Source organism: Medicago truncatula, chromosome 7 (assembly GCF_003473485.1).
Source record: "Medicago truncatula cultivar Jemalong A17 chromosome 7, MtrunA17r5.0-ANR, whole genome shotgun sequence".
In the NCBI taxonomy this organism is placed as follows: domain Eukaryota; kingdom Viridiplantae; phylum Streptophyta; class Magnoliopsida; order Fabales; family Fabaceae; genus Medicago; species Medicago truncatula.
Window position 1 is genome coordinate 54,031,886 of NC_053048.1, and position 12,616 is coordinate 54,044,501.

A 12,616-nucleotide genomic window follows, 5' to 3' on the forward strand; every position below is an offset into this window, starting at 1 on the left:
GTGTTAAATTTAACCCATAGAAGTAAAACAGATTAGCAACAAAAACATGCTAATTAAGGGATAAATGATAGTCATTAGTCATAGTGATATATATCCATCCATCCTGGGACCCGGCACCGTTTACTTAATCATTCCAGCTCATTCCCTTAAAAAACAAACTCCCCACCTCATCATTTTCTTTGCCACCCCATCCCATCATCAATGTTTCAACATGAATCTTAACATTTCTTTCTAACTATATAACACCCTTCACCTCTTCTTTTCCCTTTTATTTATTTTCCTTTTCAAACACAAAAATAAAATCAGATATCTCTATGGGTATGTTGTTGTATTACCCTGTTCCTATTCTTCTTTCTTTCTCACTTTCTTTCGTTGTTCCTTCTGTTATTACAATGTTCAAGAAAAACATTCACTCTCTTTTGAATTTGAATTTGAATTTGAATTTGAATCTCACCACCACTACAACTATTACTCAATCTAACTCTGTTTCTGGTTTGGCTCTTGTCACTGCCACCGCGGATAACAACCTTCCAAATGTTCTTGAATCAACGACGTTAAATTCGAAGCCAAGCATTACTGAAAATTGTCCTGATCCGCCTTCGATTGGATTCGTTGATGGTTTGATGTCATGCACTGAAAGTCTTGGATTCGAGAGTTCTGATGAATGGAGAGTTAACGATGATAAAATGGATCATGTGAAGGTGAATAGTGATGAGAATGATGAGATATGGAGGAAGAAGATGATGACGAAAAAAGCTGAAAGCAGAGGATATTTGAAGAGGTCGTTTCCTCCACCGCTTCCGTCGTTGAATCGGAACGGTAAACCTAGTTTCTATCTCCGGCCAGTGAGGAAAAACGGACGGTTAGAGTTAACTGAAGTTAGAATTCACCGGCCGGATATTCTTCATGCTTCACGACATGATGGACGGTTAACATTGCATCTAATACCAGATCGTGATGAAGAAGATGAAGAAGAGGAACAAGAACAAGAACATGTAGAAGAAGAAGAAGAAGAAGAAGAAGAAGCACAACAAGAAGAAGAAAACAGGGGAATACCAATGTTAAGGAGGTGTCACGAAATGGTGAACCAACAAAATCTTCATGGAAACCATCACATGAGAATGAGAATGTGTGGAATCAGCATTGTGTGAGAAGGACACGTGGCGGTTATATTTACTGGCGTAGGAAGGAACGTTTGAATGATATTAGTTGGAAAATTGTGCCTCTGTGACAGAGATTGGATGCATGCGGTGTTGTTTGGAAAACAATGACAGTAACACAAATTATGGAGCCAAAAAACAACATGCAATGCAACAAAAAGAAAGAGCGGCATGGTGGTGAAGGTTATATGTGAGCAAGAGATATTTTGAGAGTTTCCTACTGTTTTATTTTTTATTTTATTTTTTTACCAAATTTTGAAAAGTATTGTTATATTAGAGAGAAGAGAAAAATTGAACATATAGGCTTTGTTCCCTTTTGTTAATTTCCCTTTTACAATTCAAGTTCCCTCTAGGGTTTGTCTCTTGTAAACATTTTTTTTTTTAATGAATGTGGACCGAAAAAATGTGATTGAGAGTGGAGAATTCACCAAATATTTTTTTTAATTGAGATTAGTCGTTGACAAAGATGATCGCATCAATAACAACATTAAAAAAAGATAGACAATTTTGATTATTTGAATAAATTATGTTTGACATTTCTTCCAACAATAATTGAACTTTTTGAGGTCATTTGATGTGTGTTGTGTTAGTCAATTTTAGAAAAATAATTTGAGAGAGACATATTCAAATTATTAATATGGGTGGTTCAAAATCAACACAGTTTGTAGTGCTTCATGCATGTGGTGGTTTTATTTGGATCTTTTTGGCTGCAAATGCACTTAAAATATCTGAAATAGACAAACATGTACAGTGTCTTGAAAGTAACTAATACCGTACAATAAAAATATAAATCAATCAAACAAGGAAGCAACCCAAGAAACAAGGGAGAACACTCATGAGTTTGATTTGCTCAAAAAAATACTCATGAGTTTGATATGATGATGGCTAAAGCCTACGACTCCACGAGTATAGGACTCGGTATAGCTCAAAGTCCGTTATTTTATGACAAAGGTTAACAAATGCTCTAAAGACACGTGTTGTTAAAGAATAAAAAAATTGAAATATTGTCTTAGAAACTATGTATTCAATTATTTGAAAGTTAAAAAGTTGTTCTTTTCAAAATAATATTTATATTTAGTTGTTTAACATGTGCTCTTAGATCATCCGTTAGCAATACCCTTATTTTTATTCATAGTATTTATTTCAAGAATAAGGAACACTCCGTTTCGAGCATGATGTTGTTCAAATCTTGTGAATGAAAACAGAATATGGACACAAGCTGGTTTCCTGAACCTTTCTACACCATCCATCATATACCATTTTTTAAAATATTACTTGGATTTATTATGCATGCAATTCTGTTACAGGATCATATGCCAAATTCATCTCTTTGTTGGATACTTGCTGATATGGATTCAGAGACGCTTGAACTTCTTCTAGTGTGCGCCCCTTGGTCTCGGGTACTAGTTTTGCTACAAATAGAATGGTGAGGCCACAGATGGTAGAGAATATGAAGAAAGTTCCTGGTCAAAAATGATACATTAATTATAAGGAACTTATTCCACACTTAATAAGCATAACCTACTTTTCAAGACTTCGTTCTTTTTTTTTTGTCCTTTCTGATTTTTTGTTTTCTTCTAGAGGGATCAAAAGTAAATGGAAACTTATACCTGCTGAATTCCAACTCATGAGGAAGTTAAAAGCATATGATACAATCCAAGAACACAACCAGTGAACAAATGTTACAAAGCTTCCAGCAGAACCCTTCACATTGATGGGAAATATCTGGTAAAAAAATGATTATCTAGTCAAGATGAGGACTTGTTATGAACTTACGATCAAAATTTGCATACGCAGTGAAGCATATTACCTCAGACATTATAACCCAGGGTATTCCTCCCATGCCAAGTGAGAAAGATCCTGTATATACCTGATTATTATGGTAACTAAATGGTGAAAATGAATATTACCATATACCTTTTAACTTTACTACCATCGCGGTATTCTTAAACCAAATCTATTTCATGAATGCTAATGTAAGGTCGGTGAAAAATCAGAGAAAGTATTAGTAGGAAAAACTCAAGTTTCACATTTAAAATGAGAAAGTTTATAAAAAAATGGCACTCCTCGACTTATAATTCGGTTTTGTAGGAATGAGTTTAGAAGCAATATAATCAGACAAAATCAATACCAGTACACCGACGAGTGCCAGAATGGGACTGAATTCCTTATGCAAGTCCTGCATATTGGAAGCAAACAATCTATTGATTTAGAAATAACTAATGTGAAAAACAACCAAGCAAGAGAAGATCTTATTATTCAGAGAACCTGCAAATAGAATGACAGAGATACAAGGAAGCATCCTAAGCATGTTCCTGATGCAGAGATCTGTATAAATGTAAAATTTTATATTTAGAATTTACAGAATAGCATGAAAAGGAAGGCACAAAAGTTTAACCGTTTTACCAGTAAAAGGGGTCGTCTTCCAGATTTATCCATCAAAATTACTCCCAAAGCTGTCATTGGGATCTACGAAGACAGAAATTACTGAACAGTGTGAAGGGACTCAGTAATGAAGACTCATCAAAATTGACATCTATCTCGTCTTATTCATCATATTAAGAAGACAAAAATAAATAAATTATACGAAGAGAACTAAGAACCTGAACAACAACCATCGCTATTGTTCCAATACTTCTGGAAAACCCTGTGATGGATAAGAATTTTCCCTTTCATGAGAATCATGTAATAAATATAATGTTAGTTATTGTAATCACCTTCTTTACATGTCATATGCTATGAAGCACCAACACCAGACATGCCACTGATAGTCAACCAGTAATAATTTGAGAAAATAAAATTATTCAATTTTGTTGGTATTCGACATCTGACACGCCTTCATTGTGAGGTTTTAATGCTGCATAGGTCATATGATAGAAGCATAAATAAAACGTACACATACCAGCAGAGACAAATATAGAGCTTGCATAAAAAGCAATGGCGTTAACTCCTCCAAACTGTTGTAGTATTATCAGGCCAACTCCTACCTAACAATGTAACTAAATACCATAAGAATCTGCAAATTTTTGAGATAAGATGCATGAATTGGGATTGGAAATCTCACGGTAAGTGACTTCAAATACTGCAATTGAAATAATCCAAAGATGTTAGCTTCTGTTTGCTGCTGAGAGGCTTCTGTAAATTCCTACAAAAAGTAAAGTGTATAAAAATATGTTACACTTTTCGGTTTCTTCCTAGCTAGATGATAACCCAAAAGTCAACACTCTAATGAACAAACTCTTATTATATACTCTAATTTCAGTGGCCTCTTCAGAAATATCAACATTTTTTCCCCTAAGGTGCTGTAAAGTGGATTCACTCCTTTCCAAGCGACCGACCTTTGCCTGCAGAACAATGCAACTATCACTTGTAAATGTAGCACTGAAACTTTATCTTGAAAGTGTGTCTGACACGACACAGACACTTGTGATTACATGCAATCACCTCTATTTTTTCAAATCATTATCAGTGTTTACGTGTCAAGGTCGGTGCCATGTCTGTGTCAGTGGATTGAGTTTGTCTAATGACAAGTTGACTCCTACAATTAGAAAAAAAATGATGAAAAATTTCAGTTGCTTGTTTGAATTGTGTCCAACACAATTAGCACAAACAATAGATCTAGAGTAGCTCGTAAACAACTCACCAGCCACCTAGGAGACTCGGGAATAAAGGACAGACTCAGAAGCTGTGCAAGACATGGAATAGTTCCTGAAATAATGAAATAAAAATCTGAGCGAATGCAAAGACTTTTTAATTTAATTTTGTAAATATAAAACCAGAAAGAACATCTTTACCTATTATAGCCAAAAGCCTCCAATTCAAGAATGCTCCAATAAGATAAGTTAATGATACCCCAAAACAAATCATTAGCTGTCAAGATCATACCAAATAAGGATTTAAAGTAAACCTATATGTATCATATATTATGTAAAACATAGGTGGTGACTGGTGAGTCACACAAAATAAGAGTAATATGTATCCACAACAGCATAATAACCGCAATTTGGACCACATCAATACAAAGGTTCTAACCGCTACCGTAATTTAAACTATTGACCCTTTATCTTATTTAACGCGGTTGATTTACCTGATGAACTGCAGTGAATCCCCCTCGAAGATCCTTGGGTGTTATTTCAGCTATATAAATTGGTACCACGTATGATAGAATTCCCATTCCACATCCTAATAATAGTCTTCCAACATAAAGCCACCAAGCAACCTTCAAACAAAAAGCAACCAAACCATCAAATAGCAACTACTTTGGTATAAGAAAGAATTCTTAAAGCAGGACGGAATTGAAGAAGCAGAGGATTAATTCAAACTAGAATAAAGAACTTATTTACAATCTTCCATTTATTATTATGGAAATGGAGTCATAGAAACAGTAACCTTTGAGACTGCTATGGCAAGCCATCCCAAGATGCAAAATAGCTCGGAGAATCCCATGGCCTATAACATTAAATTGAAAGAACAATAAATAAGACAAAAAGCATATACTTTTAATTAATTATAGTTTAAAAATACAGAATTGGAGAAACTTACAGCTCGACGACCTGCGTAATCTGCTAAACTACCACTTACAATGGCACCAACCATTGCTCCAATTGTTAGTATTGAACCAAAAAGTGAATACTGCATAAAATCGACTAGTTTGACTTAGATATGTTTGGATAACAACTTAATTAAGTGCTTATAGCAAAAATGTTTATCATATAAGTGTTTATATGTAAGCTATTTCTATAACAATAGATAAAATAAAGTCAAACTATTTTTATATGAACTATAAGCTGTTTTCATAAGCTACCATGGAGACTTTATATAAATAAGCTGTTTCTATAAGCTCTTTCAAACGGTCACACAAGTGTGTATGCCTATAGATAAACTCAAATAACTCAATCCAAAAAAGCCTTAGAGAGAGTCAATCTGAGTCAAATGATGCAAACAATATAGATAAATGAGTTGTTCATGTGATTCAAACATTCAAAGAAAATTCAAACCTCGGCCACGCCAAGATTGAGGTCATCCGTGATTCCAGATTGAGCAGGGGATGAATAACCCACCTGCAAGATGAGAGTGATAGAGTTCATTCTGAATTGAATTCTGATATAGTATATCATAAACTTATTAATTAAATCCCTCCAAAAAATGATGTAAATGAGAACTTACAGCAGAGCCAAAAACATAAGAACCAGAGACAGCAGCAAGGGTGGTAAGTATAAGAATACTAGTTGGTACAGAACTAGCTTCTTCGCGAATGGAAGAAAGTAGACGAGAAAAATCTTTAAACTTATTCTTCATGATATTATAAACTCAGAACTCTGAAGCAAGAACTAAGCCACACAGATGCTTTAAGGTTATAAAAAGTAGGAGTTTTGACTTATGTTATATTATTACAGAATAAAATGAAATGAAAAGAGTAGTGTAAAACAAGAAAAAAAATGAGTGTATATGATTGCGGTTAGTAATACTAATGAATAATGATGTGATGTGTGTAATCTTAAACTATTGGCATTAGTTTTCTTGTGAAGAAGGTGTCAAGTTGCAGAAAACGTTAAGAGCTCCCAAGCTGGCGTCTTCACACTCTTCCATGTTTGTATTTTATTATCATAGATTCATCCAAACACACAAATAAAATACTTGCAAATTCATATATCAAAGATACTAATATTCAATTTAACTTATTATATTTAAGTTACTGTATTGAGTGATAAATTATTTTTACTACACAACGAATTCCTTAGTTTCAGAAGACAAACATTTTAATTTTAATTTTTTTTTTATCTATAAAAACTTTCATCCAGACAGATCACAAATTCATCTACTGTGAACTTTTTTTGGAGCCATCCATATACATGAAGTTTCACATGAAAAATGTGATATAGAATGACACAGTGGTATAATCCTTTTACCATCAAATTTATAGATATTTTTATATATATATACCATATTTGGCACATGCTATCAAAATTTGTGGTTGAGAAATTAGAGGAGAGGAGACTTGATATTAGTTTGGTGGATACTTCTTCAATAGAGTCATTGAAAAGGAAAGCTGATAAAAAATAAATACAAAATAATGTACGCAAGGTATGAAATACTTGAGTATAATATCTAAATTCAAATAGACATAGTATTGTCTAAACAACCCCATCCTCCAATCCCTCAAAAAAAAAAAAAAAAACCATCCTCCAAATAAAATTCCAGAAAAACAACTGATGACGTTTTGGTATAAACACCTATTTATAAGGATGTGTAAATCACGTTCTGTCAAAAAAAAAAAAAAAGTAAACCTCGGACTATTACAATACAATATTATATTGTGAGACTTCCCTAATGCAAGTTTCCTGCTTTCCCATCTTTTTATGCAATGATGTTTCATGAAACCTTTATTTGCAATCAGTCTGCAATTTTTGGAAGCTTCTTAATGGGTGTTTTGTACAAGAAATTCATTTCTTCATTGAATTTGAATTCAAGGAAACTTGAATTTCTTCTAGCGTGCGCCCCTTGGTCTCAGGAACCAGTTTTGCTACGAATAAAACAGTGAAGCCACATATGGCAGCGAATCCAAAGAAAGTTCCTGACCAAGCATAACATAATAATCAATTTCATTTCTTATATATGTACCACACAGTTAAAAGGTTAAATTCACTCATGAAATAAGTATATTGACTTTTATAAAAAGTGTGCTAAATAGTGTATTAAAATGAAGACTTTAAACATTATGCAATGATAGTATAAAGTTTTTACATAGTCATCAAATCAGAATTTAATTACTGTGCAATGGCAGAGTCAAAATATTTACAGTATAAATATTTAATTTATCAATACATATATTTAGGAAATAATATTACAACGTCACATTATAGCAAAAGATTTTGACCTTATGCTTTATCTTTTTAGGGAATAAATGAGAATCAGGAACCGAGGAATATGAAGATTAAAAGCAAACATACCTGTTGAACTCCAAGTCATGAGAAAGTTAAAAGCATATGATATAATCCAAGAACACAACCAGTTAACTAAGGTTACTAAACTTCCAGCAGAACCCTTAACGTTAATAGGAAATATCTGAAAAATAAAATATAACCATTTATCATATCATTCTGAGGGAGTGAGAATTTATTATGTTTGCATGTAAATTTTAACGAGTTCCGGCATATTAAGATGAAGCTACCTCAGACATTATAACCCAGGGAATTGCTCCCATGCCTAGCGAGTAAGATCCAACATATACCTGACCATTAACAAAATTAAAAGGTAAATTACATTTATTTGTCAATAGATTCCAGTCTTAAAATCATTTTTATGACATGACGAAAATACAAGGCCGGTGAAAGAATCAAAGAGAATGAGGTACATGATCAATGTTTTAGCAAGAACTTAGAAATGCTAATAGTATTGTGCAATTGACTTAAGATTTCAATGACTCAAAATAGAGTAACAGTTTACTCCATCATTTAGAACCTGACTTAAAATTTATGAGATTTCACATTCTAGTCCGAAATTCAATGTATATGGGAATGATTGCATAAGCATTACCAGTACACCAACAAGCGCCAAAATAGGACTGACTTCCTTCCATTTATGTATGTCCTGCATAAGATAAGTGTAACTATTATTAAGTTCTGTTTGAATAAACAACTTAATTAAGCGTGTATAACAAAAGTAGTTATCATATAAGTGCTTATGTATAAACTTTTTCTATAACAAAAGATCAAATAAATGTTTTCATAAGCTGTCATAGGTTTTTACCATAAGCTCTCCATAACAGTCTCACAAGTACTTATGCCAATGGATAAGCTCAAATAACTCAATCAAAACAGATCCTTACTAGTAATTCATTTGAAAAACATTAACTAGAGCATATATTTTGGTATTAAAAGAACCTGCAAGAAGAATGATAGGGCTGCGAGGAAGCATCCTAAGCAAGTTCCCACTGCAGACAACTGTTTAATAGTCAAAATTTTGGGTTCAGAATTTACAAAACACAGCAGAATAAGAAGGAATAAATGCTCAAACTTATTACCGGTAAAAGCTTATTACCAGTAAAAGTGGTCGTCTTCCAGATTTATCCATCAAAAATACTCCTAAAGTTGTCATTGGAATCTACAAACACAGATGATGAAATTGTTTGAATAGAATTAAAGGTGCATTCATCATCTTATTCTTATGCAAAATTAGGACAACATCAATGATGAAATTGTATTAAGAGAGATAAGAACCTTAACAGCAACCATTGCTATAGTTCCAATACTTTCCGATAACCCTGTCATAGATAAGAAAGTTTGCAGTCGTGTAAATTATGTCATCATAAATCTAATATTCTCGCATTCGCCTTCTTTTCTTTGTCATATAATAAAAGTAGTATTAGCATAGAAAAGATCCTGCACATACCAGCTGATATAAATATAGAATTTGCGTAGAAAACAATGCCGTTAATCCCTCCAAACTGTTGTAGTATCATCAAGCCGAGTCCTACCTAAGCAAAGTAACTGAATATTATAAGAGTCTGCAAAAATAAAATGGAAGATATGCTGCATGAATAGGACTAATTTAGAAATCTCACTGTAAGTGACTTCAAATATTGCAATTGAAATAAGCCAATAATGTTAGCTTCTGTTTGTTGCTGAAGGGCTTCTGTATAATCCTACAAATAAAAGTATGATTCATAAGATAATTACAAATCCATTTGATTTCTTCTTTCCTTTTTAACACAAGAGTAGCATTCACATGAACAAAAAGTAATTATATACTCTGATTTCATTGGCCTCTTTATAAACATCAGCATTCTTCCCTCTAAGGCGCTGTAAAGAAGAATCACTCTCCTTCAAGCGACCCATCTTTGCCTGCACAAGATCACAAGTAAAACTTCAATTGCTTGGGTAGGCTGTGTCCAACACATACATCCCCAAACAATCAACTCGTCAACAACTCACCAGCCACCTAGGAGAATCTGGGATAAAGGGTACACTCAGAAGTTGTACAAGACATGGAACAATTCCTGAGATAAAGACAAAAACGATGACACATGAGAGTTAAATCAAACACTTGATTTTGTTTTGTGAAAAGAACACCAGAAAGAAGAATGTTACCTATTATAGCCAAAATCCGCCAATTAACGAATGCACCAATAAGATAAGTTAATGACATCCCACAACAGATCATTAGCTGTCAAAATAATACCAAATAGAGATCTGATATGTGCCTACAAGTGATATGACGACATATGCACTATACGAAGTCCACAAAAAAAAGAGTGAATTGATATTATATCATTAGACAGGATTGCTTCACCTGATGAACTGCGGTGAATCCCCCTCTAAGATTCTTTGGCGTTATTTCTGCTATATAAACTGGTACCTATTACACCAAGAGAAGCATTCATTTGTATTCTTTCGGTAACTGAACATTGTTTTAATTGCAATTATAACAAACAACATGTCACGAAAAATTACCACATAAGATAGCAGGCCAATCCCACATCCTACCAACAGTCTTCCAATGTACAGCCACCAAGCATCCTTTAAACAAGTACCACCAAAGGTTAGATAGATATCAGCAACTGAGCATGTGGACACGCTGTGGAAATTAGAAAAACATTCAACTGATAGAATCTTAGTACTCCATATTTTGTAGCCAACTTTATCTATCGGTTTCAAAATGTTTTAAGAGAAACAACAACTCAACGGAAATGATTTTAAATCTTCTTATGAGATTTAATAGTTGTCTTTGTCAGCCAAATAAGCTTTGTTGTTGATCAAGGGGGGTGAATATGTCTAAATGATACATATATTTATTTTTTGTAAATGACATTGATGTCCCCTCAATTACACTCAGTGAAGGGTGTCATTTAAACAGAACTAAGGGGAGGGGAGTGCAATTTCATCAACAAGGTGTGAGTATTTGTTTCAAAAAATAGAGGAAGTGTGTGCATAACGAATCTCAGGGGAGCGAAGTGCATAGAAGTCCTTCCCCCCTTCCTTGGAATTAATATAAATTATATTAGACATGCTCGATTAGTAAATACTCAATCAACATAAAGAAAATGTTATAAATCACACATTCAGTACAAAAGAAAGCTCAATGCGGTACTTAAGCTATGAGATTCTCACACCTAATTAACTAGTCTTTCAGGTTGGACTCTCCTTGTGGGCTTAAGTCATACATAGCATAAAACTACCGGGATTCGTGAATAAAATGGAAGAAATGAATGGCAGACCTTTGCGATTGTAATGGCAAGCCATCCCGAAATGCAGAATAGCTGCGAGAATCCCATGGCCTGCCCAGCATATTACAAAATAACCAAATTAATTAAGTTGAAAAACAGAAACATTGAGTTTAAAATAAAATGCAGACATGATTGAAACTTACAAGACGTCGACCAGCGTAGTCTGCTATTGTACCACTAACAATGGCACCGATCATTGCTCCAATGGTTAATATTGAACCGAAAATTGAAAACTACATAAACGCAAAAGAGTTATGAATGTGCTAAGTAGAAATTAAAAGGAAGTTTTATGACATTCATTGAAACCTGTGCGACAGTAAGATTGAGGTCAATCATGATTCTAGCTTGAGTAGGGGATGAATATCCGATCTGTAAAATGAGCGATGTTGTTGAATGTTGAGAATTGTTATAAAGATAGAAAGAAAATGGTGAAAAAACTTACAGCAGTTCCAAAAACGTAAGAACCAAAAACAGCTACAAGGGTGGTAAATGTGAGAGTAGGAGGTGGTATAGAAGAAGAAGAAGAAGAAGAAGTAATCTTTTGTTTGTGTTGTTCGTCGTTGGAAGCAACATCATCGGAAGAATCATACTGTTGTGATTGTGATTCAGCGTTTCCTCTGAATAGAAGAGGACTTGAAGAAGAAGAAGAAGAAGATTCGATGATTCTTTTACTGTCCATGATGATTATTGATTTTTTTGGTAGAAATTAAATTAAATGGTTAGTGTATACTATATGATTGATTATGAATGATTATTGAATATCAATGGTGGTGTTGACCAAAATAGGATATTGTTTTTGTTTTGAACAGATGTTGCATATCGCATTCTCCGGCTGCGCGGGCTCTGGCTGTAGATATATATATCTAAGTCTACAAACAATTGTCACGCAACTGGATCTTGTCGTTGTACGGCTGCGCACGCTTTTCCTGCGTTACAATTTACTAATAATTAAAAAACAAAAAATCTCAAATAAACTAAATAATAAACCGGTGCACTTTGGAAATTCAAGTTATGCAATATTTTTACGAGTTTTTATAATTACACCGTGTTTAATCCTAAAATGACAAAATTATCCTTTCAAAAAGCATCTTTTTTTTTTTGTTACGCCCTAAAATTCTTCTTCAGTTTAAGTAGGTCATGTAAACTTAGTTTCAGTAGTTCATGTAAATTGAGTTTAAGTTTAAGTGTACATACTTAAACTCAGTTTAAGAATGTCATATAAACCGAGTTT

The 12,616-nt window shown here is 33.6% G+C and overlaps 2 protein-coding genes across 7 annotated transcripts; one reads left to right on the forward strand and one right to left on the reverse strand.

Moving 5' to 3' along the window:
• The first annotated feature begins 178 nt into the window (after positions 1–178).
• Positions 179–1,530, forward strand: LOC11435991 (histone H3.v1). Its single transcript, XM_003626282.4, has one exon. It carries the CDS (start codon positions 315–317, stop codon positions 1,149–1,151), a length of 837 nt encoding a protein of 278 aa, XP_003626330.1. The 5' UTR covers positions 179–314; the 3' UTR covers positions 1,152–1,530.
• A 737-nt stretch (positions 1,531–2,267) lies between these two features.
• LOC11423172 (sugar transporter ERD6-like 5) lies at positions 2,268–12,228 on the reverse strand. Of its 6 annotated transcripts, none has more exons than XM_024771345.2 (18): positions 11,828–12,227; positions 11,692–11,754; positions 11,529–11,618; positions 11,377–11,436; positions 10,613–10,678; positions 10,452–10,517; positions 10,250–10,325; positions 10,094–10,158; positions 9,911–10,003; positions 9,724–9,804; positions 9,552–9,636; positions 9,380–9,423; positions 9,201–9,263; positions 9,044–9,103; positions 8,697–8,750; positions 8,332–8,391; positions 8,111–8,225; positions 2,268–2,623 (listed from the first exon to the last, which is right to left on the reverse strand). In XM_024771345.2, the coding sequence occupies exons 1-18, from the start codon at positions 12,062–12,064 to the stop codon at positions 2,445–2,447; spliced, it is 1,557 nt and encodes a 518-aa protein (XP_024627113.1). In that variant the 5' UTR covers positions 12,065–12,227; the 3' UTR covers positions 2,268–2,444. The 6 variants fall into 6 exon arrangements, 4 of the variants coding, with proteins under 4 accessions (XP_024627113.1, XP_003626331.2, XP_024627112.1 ...); XM_003626284.4 differs by lacking the exon at positions 2,268–2,623 and adding an exon at positions 7,221–7,734 and having other exon boundaries at positions 11,828–12,225; XM_003626283.4 differs by lacking the exons at positions 8,111–8,225; positions 8,332–8,391; positions 8,697–8,750; ... (12 more) ...; positions 11,692–11,754; positions 11,828–12,227 and adding exons at positions 2,771–2,885; positions 2,971–3,030; positions 3,292–3,339; ... (11 more) ...; positions 6,158–6,220; positions 6,327–6,742.
• Positions 12,229–12,616: the final 388 nt, after the last annotated feature.